The sequence below is a fragment of the Panthera leo genome, chromosome B1 (genome assembly GCF_018350215.1).
Source record: "Panthera leo isolate Ple1 chromosome B1, P.leo_Ple1_pat1.1, whole genome shotgun sequence".
Classification (NCBI taxonomy): domain Eukaryota; kingdom Metazoa; phylum Chordata; class Mammalia; order Carnivora; family Felidae; genus Panthera; species Panthera leo.
In genome coordinates this window covers 7021503-7042175 of record NC_056682.1, presented here as the reverse complement: position 1 = coordinate 7042175, position 20673 = coordinate 7021503, and the positions used below count along the sequence as shown (strand labels likewise).

Genomic DNA, 20673 nt, shown 5'->3' with positions numbered 1-20673 from the left:
GGAGCCTGCTCTGGATTCTGTGTGCACGCCTCTCTCTGACACTCCCCTCGTCATGCTCTGTATCTCTGTCTCTGTCTCTGTCTCTGTCTCTCTCTCTCTCTCTAAGATAAAAAGAAAACAAAATTTTTTGAAGAGTCTCCTATGGCTTGCCCCCTGCTGTGATTTTATCTTATTTTATTTATTCTTCGCTTGCCCTAGGTTCTTCTATTTTGTTTTCTATTCCACAGATGAGTGATGACATGGCACTTTCTCAGTCAAAGAGTTCAACAGGGCTAGCTGGATGTTAGATCTCAAAAGACATGCACACGTGAAATCTATCTTTCCTGTGGATTTGATTCTAAAGTGGGCAGAATCGTGGGTAAAACGCAAACAGTGTATGTGCAACTGAGCCACGAAGGGAAAAGCCACAGAAAATAACCATGCTAGGTCATCCTGTAGAAATTTTGGGATCCAACTTTCTCTTCCTGGATTCAAACCTGAATATCACACGCACACACACACACACACACACACACGGACAATATTTGATCTGGATCTCAAGACGGCCTCCATAAGCATCCAGTCAGCTCCCCAGATGACTAGGACCAGCTCTTCCTGGGTGGCCGTGTGTCACGTGTTCCACCCACACATGATGAAGTCCACACCTCTGGCTCTGTAATCCGTCGGGGAGGTCACAAGAGGGAGTCTTGCACACTGCTCTCTGTCCAGCAGGGGGCGCCGCTGGCCAGCACGGGCATTGCCTAGACTTCCAGGAGGACCTGGCATTGGGCACTTGCTCAGGCTGGCAGGTCGGAGTCTCCATGCCTTGCACTGCAGCCTGAGCATTTCGTGGGGCATAAAGGAGACCATGAACATTTACAGAAGGTCTGGTGGGTCTAGGATTCCCTCCTTGTGACTTCACTTTGGCCGTGCTGGACCCTGGACTCTGAGCTAAAATAGACAACCTTGAGCTGCTCGGGCCACTGGTGACGATATATTTTCCAGGCATTCCAGGAACTTTTCTTTCAAAATATAAATCCAGTGAAGTCAAGACATTCAATTTTAAAAACTGTTGACAATTAGCAAAGAAGATTGCATATGGAAAACCAGGAGGTGGCCTCACGTGCGGTGATGTGGGAGCAATCATGGCAATGGGAACAGCGTTATTTGGTCTCGCCAAATCCAGCCAGCCTAATCTGGATTTCTCACGGAAAGCTTAATTCAGAGAAGTCACCCTGCAATTCCTAAGGGTACTGGTGACGATACAGAAAAGGCAGTGTGGGGGGAGGGGCCAAGATGGCAGAAGAGCATGGAAGTGTTCTTTGCGTCTTGCATCCATAACATGCAGCCACATCAACACAAAACCATCCTGCACGCCTCGAAAACTGATCTGAGGATTCACGCAACAGGTTGCCCAACCTGAACCACAGAACTCAGTGGGGACGAGGCGCAGAGAGGTGACCTGGGGAAGAGAGAAGCCACAGAGGGCAGGGAGCTGTTTTTGCCTGCAGAGAGAGGACGGAGACAGGGGCAGAATATGGGGAAAGCAATCCCCTCGCCCTCCCCTCCCCCCGCCAAAAGCAGCTGGGGAGAAAGTGGAAATGTGGCAAGAGCCACAGGCACTGAACCAAAAAGGGAGGAAGGAGAAAGGAGCGGGTTTCAATTCCATGAAGACTGTACAAACAGGGGGAGGGCAGAGTGCGAAACTCCGCATCTGATACCTGGCGGTGCTCTGGTCGGAAGGGCGAATCCCGAGAGCAGAGTGAAGACTGGAGGGGTGGAGGAGGGGTGTCTCGAACCACACGGAGAAAGGCGGTTCCCCTGCTGCGAGGACACGAGGTAGTCTGTGTGGCCACCCCAGCCGACCCCAGAGGTCCCAGCAGACCCCGGAGAACAGCCACATTCGCTGGTGCTGGAACAAGGTCGTTAAGGGGGAAGCCCGCTACCAGAGGTGTGTGGTGATTTTCCATAATCCTCGAAACGCTGCTGCTACACCATCGCGCGAACGTTTTCGGGCGCAGGCTGGCACCCAGCCTCAGTCTCTGGGCATCGGCAGCGGCACGGTGTTGCCGATGTTCCCGGGTGCGGCCGGCACCCGGCCACTGCTCGCTGAGACCCTGACGCAGAGGATCTGAGCAGGTCTCAGCCGCGGGCCCTCAGAAGTGAGGGGTCGGGAAACACAGCCGCCTGGGAGGTAAATCCCACGAGGAAGGTGCCGCCTGGCAACCTGACGGCTGGGCCACGGACAGTGTAAAAGCGGCGAGTGGACAGAAGCCGGAGAGAAAGGACGGGGGTAGGATTGCTGGTCGCAGACAGCCGAGTTCAGATACTACAGACTGGGCACCTGAGTGACGCCAAGGGCTCCGCTCCCGCGCATGCGCATCTGCACCTCCAAGCGCCCCGGCAATCCGCACTTGTAGGCTAGCTGCGCCATCTAGTGGAGAACAGAGCCGTGACACTTAGCACCGCCCAACTGGGCCAACCTGGCTCTTCAGGAACCCAAGTCTCTCCGCCTTCTGAGTGTATGGACTACAAAGTGCTTCATCCTTTGACTTCTAGGGGACAACAATGTAACTTCACTCGTATTTCAGTCTGTTCGCTGGTCCATCTCTTTTCTTGTCTTTTTCATTTCTTTTCTTTTTCATGAAGACAGAAAGAGAAAAAATATGTGGTTATTTTCCAGGGTTTAAACTAATTTCCTTGAGTTTTTGTCGACTATATTCGTTTAGTTTTTTGTAAATGTGTCAAATTCCATTTGAATTCCATCATTTCAGTTTATCCTATTTCACTGTGTTCTTTTTTCCAAATTTTCATACGGTTTCCTTTTTTTATGTTCTTTCCCTTCTTCCTCTAATCTATCAAGCCCATTTCAACAACCAGACCACAACTCACCCAGGATCTAGCATCATTTGTGTGATTCGTGTGTGTGTGTTGTTTCTTATTTTTTAGTTTTGAATTCTTTTATCTTATTCATTCCTTTCCTGCGGTCAAAAGGACGAAGCAACGGAATTCACCCCAACAGAAAGAGCAGGAAGAAAGGACAGCCAGGCCCTTAACCAACACAGATAGAAACAAGCAAGATGTTTGAACCAGAATTTAGAATCACGATCATAAGAATACCAGCTGGGGTCGAAAGTAGATGAGAATGCCTTTCTGTGGGGATAAACGAAGGCAAAGCTAGCCAGGATGAAATAAACAATGCTACAAGCGAGCTGCGATCTGGAACAGATGCCACAGCGGCAAGGATGATAAGGCTGAGCAGGAAACCAGCGATAGAGGGGACAAAGCAATGGAGAATAACGAAGCAGAAGGAAAGAGGGAGACTAAAGCAAAAGAGCAGGGTTTAAGAATTCGGGAACTCAGCGACTCATTGAAAAGGAATAACATCACAATCATAGGGGTCCCAGAAGACGAGGAGAGAGAAAAGGGGGTAGAAGGGTCATGTGAGCACATCACAGCAGAAAACTTTCCTAACCTGGGAAAGACACACAAAATCCAGGAAGCACAGAAGACTCCCATTAGATTCGACAACGTCCAACCTTCAACAAGGCAGAGCCTAGTGGAGTTCACAAAATACTCAGGCAAGGAAAGAATCATGAAAGCAGCAAGGGAAACAAAAGTCCTTCCCCTACAAGGGACGACTGACCACATTTGCAGCAGACCTATCCACAGAAACCTGGCAGCCCAGAAATGAGTGGCAGGCTATATTCATTGCACTGAGTCCTCAAAGTATGCGGCCAAAACTTATTTGTCCAGCAAAGCTGTCATTCCAAATAGAAGTAGAGATGGAAAGTGTCCCAAGCAAAAATGAAAGGAGTTCCTGACCACTCCACCAGCCCTGCAAGACATTTGAAGGCGGACTCTCCCAGGGGACAAAAGACATAAAAGAAAAAAACAGACCACAGGCAGAAAACACTGGCAAGGATCAGCGAACACCACCAGCAACTCCAACTCTACAAGCAACACAATGGCAATAACTTCATACCTTTCAGTACTCATTCCAAACGTCAATGGACTCAATGCTCCAATCAAAACACATAGGGTAACAGAATGGGTGAGAAAAGAAGATCGTCCATATGCTGCTTACAAGGGACCCACTTGAGACCTAAAGACGCCTTCAGATTGAAAGCAAGGGGATGGAAAACCATCTCTCATGCTCATGGTTGGCAAAAGAAAGCAGGAGTAGCCATACTGATATCGGACAATCTAGACTTTAAAATAAAGACTCTAACGAGACACGTAGAAGGGCGTTATATCATAATTATTGGGTCTGTGCACCAAGAAGACCTCACGATTGTAAACATTTATGCACCAAATGTGGTGCGCCCAAATACATACATCAATGCATCACAAACATAAAGAAACTCATTGAGAATGATACCATACTAGGAGGGAACGTCAACACCCCACTTACAGCAACGGACAGCTCACCTAAACCCACAATCAACAAGGAAGCAATGGTTTTGAATGACACACTGGACCAGATGGACTTGACAGATATTGTCAGAACATTTCATCCTAAAGCAGGCAAATATACATTCTTCTCCAGTGCACACGGAACATTCTCCCCAATAGATCACATACTGGGACACAAATTAGCCCTCAACAAGGACAAAAAGATCGACACCATATCGTGCATATTCTCAGAACACAATGCTATGAAACTCGAAATCACGACAAGAAACAATGTGGAAATGTAACAAATACTTGGAGACTAAAGAACACCCTACTTAAGAGTGAATGGGCTAACCAAGAAGTTAAAGAGGAAATTAAACAGTCCATGGAAACAAAGGAGAACGGTAACACCACAGGCCAAAACCTCTGGGACGCAGCAAAGGGGGTCATTCGAGGGAAGTATATAGCAATCCAGGCCTTCCGAAAGAAAGAAGAAACGGCTCAGAGACACAACCTAACCGTTCACCTTAAAGTGTTGGAAAAAGAACAGCAAAGAAAACCCCAAACCAGCAGAGACAGGATATAATGCAGATTAGAGCAGAAATCAATGCTATGGAAACCAAAAAAAAAAAACCAAAACACAAAAACAAACACAAGTACAAAAAGAAAAAAAAAAAAAAAAACAAAACCAACGACACTAGAACGGATCAGTGAAACCAGAGCTGATTCGTTGAAAGAATTCACAAAATCGATAAATCCCTAGCCAGTTTGCTCAAAAAGAAAAAGGAAAGGACCCAAAGAAAGGCAATCAAGAATGAAAGAGGAGAGATCACAACCAACACAGCAGAAATACAAACAATACTACGAGCATATTGTGAGCAATTATACACCAATAAAATGGGCAATCTGGGAGAAATGGACAACTCCCAAGAAACATATAAACTACCAAAACTGAAACAGGAAGAAAGAAAATTTGAACAGACCAAAAGAAGTAAAGAAAATGAATTAGTAATCAAAAATCTCCCCCTCCCCCCACCCCCCACGAAAAGAAAAATACAGAGTCCAGGGCCAGACGGCTTTCCAGGGGAATTCTCCCAAACATTTAGAGAAGAGTTCACATCTATTCTCTTGAAGCTGCTCCAAAAGAGAGAAACGGAAGGAACACTTCCAAGCTCTTTCTACGAAGCCAGTATTTCCTTGATTCCAAACCCAGACAGAGACCCCATGACGAAGGAGAACGATGGACCCATTTCCCTGAGGAACATGGATGCAAAACTGCTCAACAAGTTGTCAGCCGATCGGATCCAACAGTAATATATCCAAAAAATGATTCGCCACGACCAGGTGGGATCTATACCTGGGATGCAGATCTGGTTCGATATGCACAAAACAATCAATGTGATTCATCACATCTAAGAAAAGAAAGGACAAGAACCACACGATCCTCTCGATCAATGCGGAGAAAGCATGGGACAAAATACAACATCCTATCTTGATACAAACCCTCAAGAAAGTAGGGCTAGAAGGACCATATAAGTCATATACGAAAGACCCAACGCGAATATCATCCCCCATGGGGAAAACCTGAGAGCTTTCCCCCTAAGGACAGGGACAAGACAGGGAGGTCCACTCTTGCCACTGTTATTCACCATCGCATTGGAAGCCTTAGCCTCAGCCATCAGACAACACAAAGAACTCAAAGGCCTCCAAATTGGCCGGGAGAGGTCAAACGTTCCCTCTTGGTGGACGACATGATACTCTATATGGAAAACCCAAAAGATTCCACCACAAACTGCTAGAACTGATCCATGAATTCAGCAAAGGTGCAGGATGTGAAATCAATGCACAGAAACGGGCTGCATTCCGATACACCAATGATGAAGCAACAGGAAGAAAAATCAAGCATCGGTCCCATTGACAATTGCACCCAAAATCATAAAATACCTAGGAATAAATCTAACCAAAGAGATGAAAAACCTATACCCTGAAAACTACATGAAATTTTAGAAGACAGAAAACATAATGGAAAAAGATTCCACGCTCCTGGTTGGGAGGAACAAATATGGGTAAAATGTCAGTACCACCCAAAGCAATCTACATACTCCAAGCAACACCTATCCAAAGAACACCAGCACTCCTCGCAGAGCTGGAACAGACAATCCTAGAATTTGCATGGGCCCAGAAAAGACCCTGAAGAGCCAAAGCACTGTTGAAAAAGAAAGGAAAGCTCGATGCATCACAATCGCAATCCTCAAGCTGTAATTGCACAGCTGTCATCATCAAGACAGTATGGTACTGGCACAAAAACGGACACTCAGCTCAAGAGAACAGAAATGGACCCACAAATGGATGGCCAACGACTCCTTGACAAAGCAGGAAAGAATATCCAATGGAATAAAGACAGTCTCTTCAACAAGCGGTGCTGGGAAAACTGGACAGCGACATGCAGAAAAAGGAACCCGCCCCACTTTCTGACACCGTACACATAAAGAAACTCAAAAGGGAGGAACGTCCTAAGTGTAAGACAGGAAGCCATCAAAACCCTCGAGGAGAAAGCAGGGAAAAGCCTCTGTGATCTGGGCCACAGCAACTTCTTACTCAACGCGTCTCCGGAGGCAAGGGAAACAAAAGGAAACACGACCTATTGAGAACTCATCCAAAGAAAACTCTCCTGCGCCGTGAAGGAAACAGATCAGCTACACTAACAAATCAGCTCAATCATCAATGGTAGAAGATATTTGCGAACGACACATCAGAGAAAGGCTCAGTAGACAAATCGATAAAGAACTGATCACACTCAACAGCCAAAAACCAACGAATCCAGCGAAGAATGGGCAAAAGCCATGAATAGACACTGCTCCAGGAAGACATCCAGATGGTCAACTGACACATGAAAAAATGCTCAACCTCACTCATCACCAGGGAAATCCATATCAAGATCACAATGAGCTACCACTTCACACGTGTCATAATGGCTAACATTAACAAGTCAGGCAACAACCGATGTTGGCCAGGGTGCGGAGCAACAGGATCTCTTTTGCACTGCTGGTGGGAATGCAAACTGGCGCCGCCACTCTGGAAAACAGCATGGAGGTTCCTCAAAAAACTGAAAGCACAGCGACCCTACGAGCCAGCAATTGCACGACTAGGTATTTATCCAAGGGATATGGGTGTGCTGTTTCCAAGGGGCACCTGCACCCAAACGCCCCCAAAAGCTTCCAGCAGCACTATCAACAATAGCCAAAGGATGGAAAGAGCCCGAATGTCCATAGATGCATGGAATGGAAAAAGAAGAGGTGGCACATATAGATACAATGGAACATTACGAGGCGATCGAAAGGAAACACAGGGTGCCATTCGCAACGATGTGGCTACAAGGAGAGGGGATTCTCCTCAGCGAAATGAGTCAGAGAAAGACAACTATCACATGACTTCACTCATATGAAGGCTCTAAGGTGCAAAACAGATGAGCATCAGGGAAGGGAAGGAAAAACAATATAAAAACAGGGAGGGGTACAAAACCAAGCAGGGAGGGGGCCAACGGATATTTGAAGAACAGGGAAAGGTGTGCTTGTGCCCTGGCCTCGCCCGCCCCCTCCCCCGCCCCCACTCTCTGGGGGCTTCTCCCTGGGGAGTGGTTCTGAGAGTGTCCGGCGCCAGGCTGGCCCCGTGGAGCCACGGCCTGGAAGCGAGGCCAAGCCAACGGAGGTTTGAGAGCATTGGGAAAGGGTGTGGGCACGGGTGTGGCAGGGGTAAGGATGCTGCGTGTAAGGGTGGGGCCGGGGTACGGTGCCATGGAGTGAGGAGGCCAGGCAGAGGCTGAAGGAAGCGGTGGGCGGGGCTGGAGGGCACCAGGTTGGGGGAGGGCCCTGCCTTGAGGGCAGTGGACAGAGGCCACAGGAGCAGCCTCCAGGAGAAGATAGGAAAGGCCAAAGAAAAGCGCACACGACGCCCAATACACGCCAATGTTCAAGGAGGGAAACCATCCAGGGTGCCCACGGCACTGCCGACGCAGGCCCTCCACCTCGGCCAGTGGGGCCGCTAGCTTTTGCACTGCTGTGGGAGAAAGGTGCTCGCTTGCATGACACTCAGGAATGCCCCGCCGATGGGGTTGCACCTTGTCCCTTGGGTCTGGCCCTTCGGGATCCCAAAGACATCTCCCTGACACAGTGTCCGTGGCTGAGGCCAGCCAGGCCAGGCCAGGAGAAATGGTGGCAATCACACCAACATCCCCCAATGGGAGCAAAAGCGAAACAGAACGTCCGAGTTGATGGGCAACAACAAAGAGCCCCAAACGAGGGGCGTCGGACACAGGGAGCCCCCCCGCCCCGCGTCAACACAGGGACTTGTCAGGAACAGCGACTTGGGTCACGAGACCAAGTGCCAAGGCAGCTAGTTCCCAGGGGACACGGGACATAGGATCCCATTCCTCCGAAGGTCCCAGCAAGCGCAGTCACCGCCCTAGAGACAGAAAGGGGAACGGGGAGGGCAGGGCAGGGTGTGGAGTGAAGGGACACTGCAAATAGCTCATGGACACACCGCTCCCGTTGGGAAAGGGAGAAGCTTGGGCACGGAGGACGCCGAAAGGGCCCCCAACCACAGGAACGTACGTGAGGCCAGGGGCCCCGCAAGCTTCCCTGGAGGCCCACGAGAAACACCAGTTTACGAATGAAACAGGCATGCACACACGAGTCTCTTTTTCCAAGGGTGAAGATGTGTTCTGAAACGTCTATCTCCACATGCATGCATACCAGTTACAACGGCAAGAAATCGCTAAACCTCCAGGATTCGTTCCTAGTGTGGAGACGTGAGGAGCACCAAGGTGATGGGCTGCCTGGGATTAAAGTGCCCGAGAGGTCACGTGACCTTGGGCGGGTCTAAGAGCCCGGGAAGGAAGGAAGTGTCCCTCACTGACCGTCCCTCGGGCACGCCGGACGGACGCTGAGTCTCCGCCACGGCAGTCCGCCTGCCACCCGCCGCTCTGGACGTCTCCTGACACACAGGAGGAGCGCGTTGGCGTTTCAGGTGGGTTGGGACGATGTGGGGCTCACACGAGCTGGCACGGAAGTGGGACAGGGAGGAAATGGAGGTTGTGATGCGCCTCGACTCACCAGGTGAAGGACGCTTTAGTGTTGAAGACGAGTGTGAGAACAGAGACTGAGGAAAGGCGTGGCTCTCGGTGTTCCTGAGCACATGAGGTTCTGCTTCCAAAGGAACTGAACCCCAGAGTCGGACTGGTGTGAGGGCGCGCGGGAGCAGTGACAGCATCGTGCTCCATGTCGCCGTGGGGCCTGAGAGCCTAAGGAATTTTCTTGTTCACCCGAATTTCACGGCAAATACTCATTTGCCACGGCTGACACGTGAGTTCAGCGTGGGGCCCCGTCAAGGCCACATGAAAGGAAAGGGTTCAGGCCCTGCGTGGGGAAGCTTCCAGTCGAGTCGAGCAGAAACGAAACGTTTTCATTGACTTTGTCTTTGAGGGTGGTTTCTCTGGGGGTCAAGTAGGAGAGGTACATTCTGGAGAGGCAAGCATCCTTCTCGGTGCACATGCAACCCTGGGTGCCACAGGGAGTATCGCCGTAGCGTGGATTGCGGTGTCCGTGGGGGCCAGGACTTTGTGTGTGGTCTTCCTTCCGGAGGGCCCTGGGAGAGACTTCCCGAAAGTCTCTCCGGTGAGTCACGCAAGACCACCTCCACGGCCTTGCCTGAGGGTGCCGTCCTGCGGGTGGGTCCACGGGAGAGCGTGTAGAACATGCAGGAGGGAGAGGTCCCACCTCCCAGGTGAGGACCGTGTCCGACCTGGTGGGCATGACGCCCCCTCGTGCCCGCTGGGGGAGGAAGGTTCATGAAGGAGTCGTTGTGTCTGTGGGAATGACTCTCCTTTTCCCATTGACTCAGCAAGTCCAGAAACCCATCTTCAAGCAAGGCTGACTTGACCCTTCAAGGAGATGGGGCAGATGGCGGGTGGGCACACCCAGCACGTACCTTCCAGACCCTTGAAAGCCCCAAACGGGAAGAGGCAACGGAGAGCAGCCATGGCGCCCAGGGTTCCCAGGCTAGAGGACGAGGATCCTCGGGTAAGTGGAGCCCTGGAGGCGTGGTGAACCAGTGGGCGGGTTGGAGGGGCTGGGTCGGGTGGGGGTGGGGGAGCCATGCCTCTGAAGCCGGGGATCGCACATGACGAGGGAATGAAGACTCTGTGTCCGGAAGTCGGTCGTCCTTTCCTAGCCCACGGTGGCCTGCCTAGGCATCTCAGCAGCCTGCCCGTTGGGATAAGCTCCCTCGGCCGTAGGGTCGCGTCCAACCTGGTGTTTGTCCCCATCGTGGCTTGGGGCTCATTCTACACAGCCTGAGACCTGCAATCCCAACTCCCGGTCCGTCCCTCACAGAGGCTTGGGTAGAATCCTAGGAACTTCCATCTCCTGGCACCTCCCGAGCCGTCCACGATGTGCCCTGTCCCACACCAGTCCTCCGCTCCCCGAGTGTGTCCTTGTCATGTCCTTTGCAGTTGGCCTGTGATTGGTGCTGATTCACTGAGCACCCCCCCCCCTCCTTGGTCCGCAGCTCAAGTGTAAGGACTGCGGAGCCTTTGGGCACAACGCATCCAGCACCGGGTGCCCCATGAAGCGCTGGGACGGGTGCCTGGCCCCCCAGGCCTTTGTCCCCAGGAAGCCGAAGGAGAATGTGGAACCACGCCAGCAGCAGGGCCAGCACAAGCCCGGGCCCTTCAACCAGGCTGCGAGGGACATGGAAGAGGGACAAAGGTGAGGATGCGGCCGGCTCCGGCCTGCCCGTGGGCTGGCAGCTCAGGTCGCTGAGTCTCTGTACCCGGACACTGGGTGCTGTGTCGTCTTCACACACACACACACAGGGGTGGGGGAGGCAGAGAAAGGAGCTCCCCGCCCCCCAGGGGACCTCACGAGCCTATTGTGCTGCTCTGGGGGAGTCCCTGAGGCTGTGTGTCCTGGGGTAGGGAGACAGGGGGAGGCGGCAAATGACAGGCAGTGGCGCACACGGCTCTCGACACGAGGACGTCTTGGGCCAACCTGGACGGCTCGCTGGAGTGGGAGCCAGGGGGGCAGATGAAGAAAGGAGATCTTGCCCAAGCCCCATCACTCGCTCCCCAGGTGAACACACGAAATGCCGCTCCTTCACCTTCCCGTTCTTGGTCGTGCAGGCGAGAAGCCCAGCAGAGGAAGGCGCTGCTGCAGAGATTCCCCAGGATAGCCCCTGGAAGGCAGCAGCGAGCCTGGAGGGACTCCACAGAATCCTGCGACTATGTGAGGGTGAGTGTCCCCCGTCCCTGCTCTCGTTCTCTCCTGGGGACTCTCGTTCTCTCTCTTGCCTGAGGGTGTCGTCCTGCGGGTGGGTCCCGCAGGGGATGTGACGGGCTTGCCGGCCCTCCTGGCTGAGGAAGGGGGTCCGCCCCGATTGTCAACATGGGGATTTCCGTGCGGGTCCTTTCCAGCCACGTTTGCCGGGTGTCCATGATCCGGCAGGATTCCTTGCATGTGTGCTAACCGGGTGCCGGCTGGGCGTGCCAACATAATTTCGGGACGCTGTGCCCACACCTAGGCCTCTTGGGAGGCACAGGCATCTTTCCCTGGTGACACATAGACCCGCCCCATTGGCCATCCAAACTCAGTAGCCCCCACCGCGAACCTCCACCTGCAGGACGCCTGTACTTTCCCTAGAAGCCTGAATGGACGTGCTTGTCCACTTCGGGAGGCAGGCACGATGCACAACCTTTCTGGTCCGTCGCTCCCATGGAATCAAAGCATCAAGGGGCTACTGCCCAGTGTTTCTTCCCGATCGACGCTGAGCTGGAGGCCCTTGTCCTCTGTCAGTACAATCCTTTCCCGTGTCTCGCGGTTGCTTGCGTTTCTGTCGGTTTCTTTGCTGTGCTTGTCGTGCATGTGTCCTTGGTGGGGAGGAAGGACTAATGGGCGTTGTCTGTGTGTTGTGTGTTCCCACAGCATCCGCACAGGCCGATGCCCGTGTACAGCACCAAGAGGGTGTCCGTGCTGGAGCCGCACGTCCCGGCTGAGCCTCCTAGCGGGACGCCTGACACGACACAGCTGTCCCCGTCGGCTGCTCCTCTCGGGAGACCTGCGGCGAGCACCTTCCCGCCTGCTGGCCGACAGGATGCCCAGCAAGTGGGGACCCCTGCCCCGCCTGCCCCGCCTGCCCCGGCACACCAACGCTCTGCCCGGGATCCAGGCCTCGGTGTCCAGCTGAGACAACACCGGCCCCGATGTGCCTCCCTCGAAGCTTCCAGGGCCGTCTCCAAGGCGCGTGGCATTGGCCACGCCCAGGCACCAGCCAAGCGTCCTGAGGGGAGCCCTGATCCTCCTCCAACCCGTTTGGCTGCGAGTCCCCAGCCCCACATCCAGACACCAGGCACGAGATGGGCCCCGCTCCCCGACGACACGTGCCAGAACCCCCGAAAGAAACCACGTTGCAGCCCCTTCCAGCCACCCCACAAGAGCACAGGGAGCACCCATGTGGGGCTGCGCCAGAGTCTGTGTCGTCCAGCAAGGACAAGTGCATGTGGTCCCACGGGGGCAGCCCAACTGACCAGGAAGACACCTGCCTCGGTGCAAAGCAGGGGCCTCCAGCCTCCACGCCCCCAACCTCACCTGGACACTCTCCAGGCGTGCCCCTGGCCTCTGTGTCCGCCCTGTCCGCAGGCACCCGGCCAGCCCCTGCGAATGGTCTTCAGCCGCCTGGACAAAGGCGGCTGGAGCTCCAGGTTCATAGCAGCTCCCTGTCTGCCACCTCCCGAGAGGCCAGTCCCCCCTGGCCAGGGTCCGCCCATCACACACCAGTCTGAGGGAGGCTGTGTGCCTGTCTCCCTGAGCATCCTCCACGATGACCTGCAGCTTTCCTCGTCCTCGGAGGAGAGCGACCGGGAGTGAGACACCTCATGTCCTCGGACACTCGTCCTCTGGCCCTTGTGACCCCGAGCAGGTGACTGCGGAGCGGAGGCCAAGGCAGGGCCGTGACCTAGTTTTGCTAAAGCAGCAATTCCCCCAAAGACCTGCAAGGACAAAAACTTGCGTCCACACTGTGTTTGGTGTCCTGCTTGGGGCGGGGAGTGGGTTGAGCGCCCACGTGCAGACGCTCATGGCGCACTTTTCCTTTATGCATCTACACCTTCTGGTTCACCGGCTCCGTCTCAATCAACAAGGTCTCGTTTCTTCCGTTTCAATAGATTCTATGAGAAATTCAGCGCCAGGAGAGCAAGAGGTCGTCCACTCGAATGTCAACTTAAGGATCTGCGAAATGAATGTGTATCGGGTTTGCGAATGTCTGAATTTGGGGACACCGGAGGAATGATTCCAGTCTGGGCTGGGCAAGTGGAGGCAATCTTTTGTTTTAGAATAGTTCACTGATATCGTTTTTCTGCAGATCATATCGGGGACTATTTTACATGCTGTCTGCACTTTTGTTTTTCCCTGGTAGTGCAACGTTGTGTGTAGTGTTACCACAGCTAATAAAATTTGCTCAGAGACGACCGAATGTGCATGGTTTTCTTTTTTGTGTGTACACTGTAGTTTCCCGTCACATAGAGTAGAATCCTGCATTTGTTCCCAAGTGCACTGGGGACTTGGATCCTCACCTAGTGGAGAACAACTAAGGAGTCAGAAGCAGCAAAGAAACACGGGTTAACCTCTCTTCTCCTTTCAAGATAAAGTCTCTCCAAGTGTCCTGGGAACAAGACAATGCTAGAGGTGAATTCGAAACCGATGAGGGTCGGGATGCCTGAGTGGCTCAGTCAGAGAAGTGTCTGACCTGGAGGCGGCTCACGTCATGATCTCAGGGTTGGGGAGATTGAACTTTGAGTTTCCCTCCCTCCTCGGGATCGCCTCTCTCCTTTTCTCTCTAACCCTCCCCCACATTCTCTCTCCCTCCCTCCCTCTCTCTCTCTCTCTCTCTCTCTCTCTCTCTCTGTCTCTCTCTCTGTCTGTCGACATAAAAACCCATGAACCGAAAGAACATGTGCATGGGAAATCAATCAGCGTTAGGGGCTGCTGTCCACATGTCTCTCAAAGGCATTTTCATTCACAAGTCACGTCAAGGAGGGTGGCATAGAAGAGATACAAAGGAAAGGATGAGAAAGACATTCCACAGATAGATACTAGAGAGGGGAAGGAGACACGAGAGTTAGGAGATAGACACGTAGAGTGATGAGCGATTGATGAGAGAGGACAGAGAATTAGGTGGTCAAAGGTTCTTTGGAAGCAATTCTGCAGGCCTCTTTGCCCACGTGGCAGGTGGCCGGGGCTGAGGCTAGAGAAGCCAGGGGGTGTTCGTGGAGTCTGAAGACCGGCAGGCTCCAGACCCGGGGAGGATGGCCTTGTCGGGGCCAGGCACTCAGACAGGAGCAGGTGTCTCGTCTTGGGACAGGGGTCAGCTTTATGCTCCAGGAAGGTCTGGAATGGACTGGCTCAAGTCACTACGTTAAATAGGGCAACTTGCTTTGCTCAGACCAGTCACGTGAGAGTTCCTACCATCTAACACCGTCCAGTGAAAACACAACCGGTTTTCTAGGACGAGATGACAACCAAAGGGAGAGATGATTCCTTGCAGAAACAGGGCCAAACGTGGCGCCTGCCAACGGATATTTGAAGAACAGGGAAAGGTGTGCTTGTGCCCTGGCCTCGCTCGCCCCCCTCCTCTGCCCACTCTCTGGTAGATTCTCCTTGGGGTGTGGTCCTGAGAGTGGCTGGCGCCAGGCTGGCCCGGTGGAGCAAAGGCCTGGACGTGAGGCCGGGCCAACCGAGGGCGGAGAGCACTGGGATGAGGTGTGGGCATGGGTGTGGCAGGGGTAAGGATGCTGCGGGTAAAGGTGGGGCCGTGGTCCGGTCCCATGCAGTGAGGCCAGGCAGAGGCTGAAGGAAGCCGTGGGTGGGGCTGGAGGGCACCAGGCAGGGAGAGGGCCGTGTCTTCAGGCTGTGGTCACAAGAGTCTGAAGACTCCTTTTGTGCATCCCATTGTGTGTCCTCCTTGACCTCTTGCCCCTTTCCTTCCCCTCACATGAGTGTGTTTGGCACTGAGACACCTCACGTGCTCGCAGCCTTTTCCTCCTAGTTGGTGACCCTGAGGAGGTGACTGTTTAATTGAGGATCCTCTCTCCCTCTCTCTCTGTCTCTCCCTGGCTTGTCCACATGAGCGCTCTCTCTCGCTCTCTGTCTCTCTTTCTCTCTCTCTCTGTCTCTCTCTCAAAATAAATCAATTAAAATGTTAAAAGTGAAAAGCAAACAAACATTAGAGAAGAAAGCACATTTTCAGTAGACCTGGTCAGTTCTGAAATCTGGTCTAGAGATACTGACACATTAAAGCCACAGTTTCCTCGAGGGGACATTGTTCCTTGCATGTCTAAATTCCCATTTCAAACCGTCTATAAATGTCACAAATCCACAACAAACATGTCCTGAACCACGGGAACCTATACCTACCTTGCTATGTGATTTGCTAGGAATACCAGTGACAATTTGGCAAATGATGGGTTTAGGATTTGTTCTCCTATTGGGAAGGGAGCTACAAAATGAAGAAAGCATTTACAAAGCCCGCAACCAGGCAAAGGATATTTCTTGGGACAATTTCTCGGCCACCCCTTGGTAGACAGACGTGTTTCAAAGGACCTTCGTGATAGTTGTATACACAGATCCTATGGAGACAGTTCAGGAGTTTTAGAATCAAATCCATGGACAGTCATCATTCCAGAATAATTTGCTGGTGTCCCATGCATTCTGGCTGACGGAGAGGAGGTGCTCCTACATGATACCAGAGCTCAATTGGTAAAATGATTTCCATAGCCTAACAAATTCATGGCCGTCATTCCTTGACACTTTGTGTTATCTAAAAGCAAAGTGGATACTCAAAAAAGGATTTCCTCTAGGTTGGAAATGCTCAAGTCCGTCTGTCCAGAGAGGGAGCAATGGAAATGAGGGAGGTGGAGAAAGTGGTGAAACGTGTGTGTGTGTGTGTGTGTGTGTGTGTGTGTGTGTGCCTCTTGAGGAGGGAGGGGCAGGAGGAAGGCTGGGCTGAGTGGTCTGTCTGCAGAAGAGTGGCCACACCCTAAGACCCTTCATCCAACTCCAGCTGGCGGCTGATTGGATGACGTGGTCCTAGTCAGGTGGGTGGGGCGAGCTTTACGAGGGCTGAGGAGAGGGCCACAGCTATCATTCTGAGACTGGCCTCCTGAGAGAAGCATCGCTCTGCAACGTGAGGCTCCACGTTTCAGGAGACATGGAGACGCCCTCTTCCCACTGCCGAGAGGAGTCTCAGATCCATGTCTTTCCAAACCTCAAACCTTGCGGGTCAAATACGGGTGGTGCTGAAGGCCACGGAGGACCCACTCTACCTGAGAAGCCGTCACCGTCATCGCACACACCCTGCGACCTGCCGAACGGTTGGGCTCCCGCGTCAATAGGTCTGCCCCCCGCAAAGAAACCCGTGAGTTGGAGGAGACCTTCTGTGGTTGGGGCTGGCCTGCAGAACCTGGGGAACACGTGCTATGCGAATGCGGCGCTGCAGTGTCTGACGTACACACCACCCCTCGCCGGCTACATGCTGTCCCAGGAGCACTCCCGAAGCTGTGGGAGGCAGCCATTCTGCGTGCTGTGTGCTCTGCAGGCTCACGTGACCCGGGCCCTCTGCCGTCCGGGAGATGTGATCCGGCCTCCGCCCAAACTGCTCGCTGCCTTCCACACACACAGGCAGGAGGATGCCCATGAGTTTCTGATGTTCACTCTGGATGCTATGCAGCAAGCGTGTTTGCGTGAGGACAAGCCTTCAGAGCCTCAGGCTCAGGACGCCACCCTCATCCGGCAAATCTTTGGCGGGTACTGGAGGTCTCAAATCCAGTGTCTCCACTGCCAGGGTGTCTCCAGCACTTTGGACCCTTACCTGGACATTAGCCTGGATATCAGGGCGGCTCAGAGTGTGAGCCAAGCTTTGCAACACTTGGTGAAGCCCGAACAGTTGGACGGTGAAAATGCCTATCGTTGTAGTACTTGTCTCGACAAGGTACCTGCTTCCAAGACGTTGACTTTGCACACTTGCTCCAAGGTCCTGATGCTGGTATTGAAACGATTCTGCCATTTCACGGGCAGCAAACTGGCTAAGGAAGTGCAATATCCTGAGCGCCTTGACATGCGACGATACGTGTCTGGGCAGAACGGGGGGTCGCTGACTTATGTGCTCTATGCCGTGCTGGTGCACGCGGGCTGGAATTGTCACAGCGGACATTACTTCTGTTACATCAAAGCTGGGAACGGCCAGTGGTACAAAATGGATGATGCGAAGGTGACGGCCAGTGATGCGACGTCTGCCCTGAGCCAACATGCCTATGTCCTCTTTTACATCCAGAAGAGTGAATTGGAAAGAGACCGTGGGAGTGAGCCAGGTGCTGGGGAATCCACATCCCTCCAGGCTGACCACGCAGGCACGGCTGCGGCCCAAGGGGGGCCCGAAACCGACCCCGACATCGAGGTGCCACAATTGGAGGATCACGTGGAAGAGACACCACCGCCAGCAATCACGTTAGACCAGTGGAGATTCCTCCAAGAAAGCCACCGTCCCAAGTCTGAATTCAACCTCAGGAAATTAGAATTTGCCCTTCCCCCCGACGCAGTCCTAATTCACCAGTCCAAATACAGAGACGAGATGGGAAAGGATCACCGTGAACCAAACATCTACCGGCTCAACAGTTCAGCCAGGGACATCCCACCTCAGAGGGCAACAGCCAGTAACCAAGTCCCTTGTCTCCCCGGCAGAGCCAGAGCTACCAAGAGGAAGAACAAGAAGGGACAGAGGTCTCAGGAAGCAGTGCAGGGATCCCACTACAGGCTTTGAGATACATGCCTGCCCACGTGCACACTCACCCGCCCTCACTCACTACTCACTCACTCACAGTCCCTTGTAGGCCATATTTTGTGTGTTGTAGGTGGGTGTGATCCAGACATGTGGAGGGACCATGAATCTGGCTGGATTCATGGGCTATGGCGTTCCAGTGGACCTGGAGAATCCTGAGCTTTAAGGCTGGCTGTCTGTAATGAGGTTATTGGAGAGGTGTGGATTATGCTGGGGACTCGCAAGGTTTCTCCCCTCCATCAGCACCGAGGATCATCGGGCACTCTCAGAGCCTGAAAGGGTCAGAGGGAGTGGCCAATGAGGCATGAAGGTGGAAACAAGGCAGAGCCCCGGGAGTCCCTGTGAAAATGCCTGGGACTCACGGTCCCATCATCCCATTCCCTACTCTCTGTGTATCGGTAAAGTCCATGTGCCCAAACATGTGCGTGTGGGGACTCTCGGTGATATCCAAACATGCACCGGCAGGGGAAGGAGTTTGAAACAATCTCAGTGCTTCCACACGGAGAAGTGGCAAATGACCAGGAAACGGGAAGAACTCTAGCTCTACGTGGGAGCAGACAGCCTTTTCAGGAATGTTTTGTGTCAGAAGGAGAGGAGCAGAAGGAAACACGAATTCATAACTGTGCAAAGTGTTTCCTTGTATACATAATCTATTTTGTAAAGTCTCCACATGTTCATGTGAACATTGGCTAATTGCCTGGAAATGGCAAAGAGCAAATAAATGCTTATTTCTCAGGAGACGGGTGGGTGGAGCCATCCTGACCCATGTTCATTAGATTCGGTTCCCTTAACAATCCCCCTCCCATGAGGCTGCAGAGCAAATGGGGGAAAGGAACCTTCTCCCACCTCTTATTGCTCAGCCACCAAGCAGCTCTACCTTGTTCCGCAGAGTTGACCACCATCCCCCCATCGGACAATCTCCTCCACAAGGGAGGAGGCTCAGGGATTTCTGGTCAGTTGCATTGCAATCTTGGTCCTCGGTTGTACACCTCAGAAAAACAATCTCAAGTGGACACCGAGGCAACAATGTGGTATTTCAGGTCAGGGTATGGATGGATGCTCTAAGTCACAACTGTATTTCATTTCTCAGGAGCGAGAGACTCACTAAATACATTGTTGAATGGGAATTAGTGCATCATCCTTCAATTCCCCCCAGGGGAGGGGGGCCATATAGGAGATCTCTGGTCGTTTGCCAATGGCACTGACAGGATAAAGCCTGTTGTTGCTGCTGCTGTTGTTGTTGTTGTTGTTGTTTCCAGTCTGCATTAAACATACATACCACACTTAGTGGGAACTAACGTCAGCATGTGAATTTTGTACAGGAAATCTTATTGAATTCTGGATGTTCAAATATCAGAGCCGATAGAGGAAAAATACTTTTTCTTCATCTACTTTTAAAATTTATTGGTCTGTTGTTTTCATGTTTTAAACATGAAATAAAACGTTTAAATAAACAGAGAGAGACACACACACAAAAACAGAGACAGAGTGTGAGCATGGGAGGGGCAGAGAGAGAGAAACACAGAATCCAAAGCAGCTCCAGGCTCTGAGCTGTCAGCACAGAGCCCAACGTGGAGCTCAACCCCACGAACCATGAGATCCTGACCTGAGCTGAGGTTGGACACTCAACCGACTGAGGCACCCATTCCCCCCTCCATTTTCCAAATTGAAATCAAATTTAGTTAGCATTGAGTGCAGTCTTGGTTTCAGGGGTGGAATTTAGGGCTTCGTCACTTACATGAAACACCCACTGCCAACCCCCACAGGGGCCCTCCATAACGCCCGTTGCCAAGGGAGCCCACCCACTCCTCCCCTCGAGCAACCCTCACTTTCTTCTCTACACTTAAGGGTTCTCCTGGGGCACGTGGGTGTCTCAGCCGGTGTGGACTCTGATTCCGTCAGCTCATGATCTAAGGGTTTGAGACTTCAAGCCCCGTGTCCGGCGCTGTGATGACAGCTCAGAGCCTGGAGCCTGCTCTGGATTCTGGGTGCACGCCTCTCTCTGACACTCCCCTCGTCATGCTCTGTATCTCTGTCTCTGTCTCTCTCTCTCTCTCTCTCTCTCTCTAGGATAAAGAGAAAACAAAATTTTTTGAAGAGTCTCCTATGGCTTGCCCCCCGCTGTGATTTTATCTTATTTTATTTATTCTTCGCTTGCCCTAGGTTCTTCTATTTTGTTTTTTATTCCACAGATGAGTGATGACATGGCACTTTCTCAGTCAAAGAGTTCAACAGGGCTAGCTGGATGTTAGATCTCAAAAGACATGCACACGTGAAATCTATCCTTCCTGTGGATTTGATTCTAAAGTGGGCAGAATCGTGGGCAAAACGCAAACAGTGTATGTGCAACTGAGCCACGAAGGGAAAAGCCACAGAAAATAACCATGCTAGGTCATCCTGTAGAAATTTTGGGATCCA

The 20673-nt window shown here is 52.4% G+C and overlaps 2 protein-coding genes across 4 annotated transcripts; both read left to right on the top strand.

The window, feature by feature from the left end:
- The first annotated feature begins 7479 nt into the window (after nt 1-7479).
- Nucleotides 7480-13886, top strand: LOC122217335 (putative protein FAM90A23P). 3 transcript variants are annotated; one of them, XM_042934190.1, is made up of 5 exons: nt 7480-7523; nt 10273-10451; nt 10939-11138; nt 11552-11660; nt 12351-13886. In XM_042934190.1, exons 2-5 carry the CDS (start codon nt 10323-10325, stop codon nt 13290-13292), a joined length of 1380 nt encoding a protein of 459 aa, XP_042790124.1. In that variant the 5' UTR covers nt 7480-7523; nt 10273-10322; the 3' UTR covers nt 13293-13886. The 3 variants fall into 3 exon arrangements, 2 of the variants coding, with proteins under 2 accessions (XP_042790124.1, XP_042790123.1); XR_006201409.1 differs by having other exon boundaries at nt 7506-10451; nt 12351-13344; nt 13589-13886; XM_042934189.1 differs by having other exon boundaries at nt 7506-9399.
- Nucleotides 13887-15625: 1739 nt separating this feature from the next.
- LOC122217334 (ubiquitin carboxyl-terminal hydrolase 17-like protein 6) lies at nt 15626-18571 on the top strand. Its single transcript, XM_042934188.1, has one exon. The coding sequence runs from the start codon at nt 16630-16632 to the stop codon at nt 18235-18237; it is 1608 nt and encodes a 535-aa protein (XP_042790122.1). The 5' UTR covers nt 15626-16629; the 3' UTR covers nt 18238-18571.
- Nucleotides 18572-20673: the final 2102 nt, after the last annotated feature.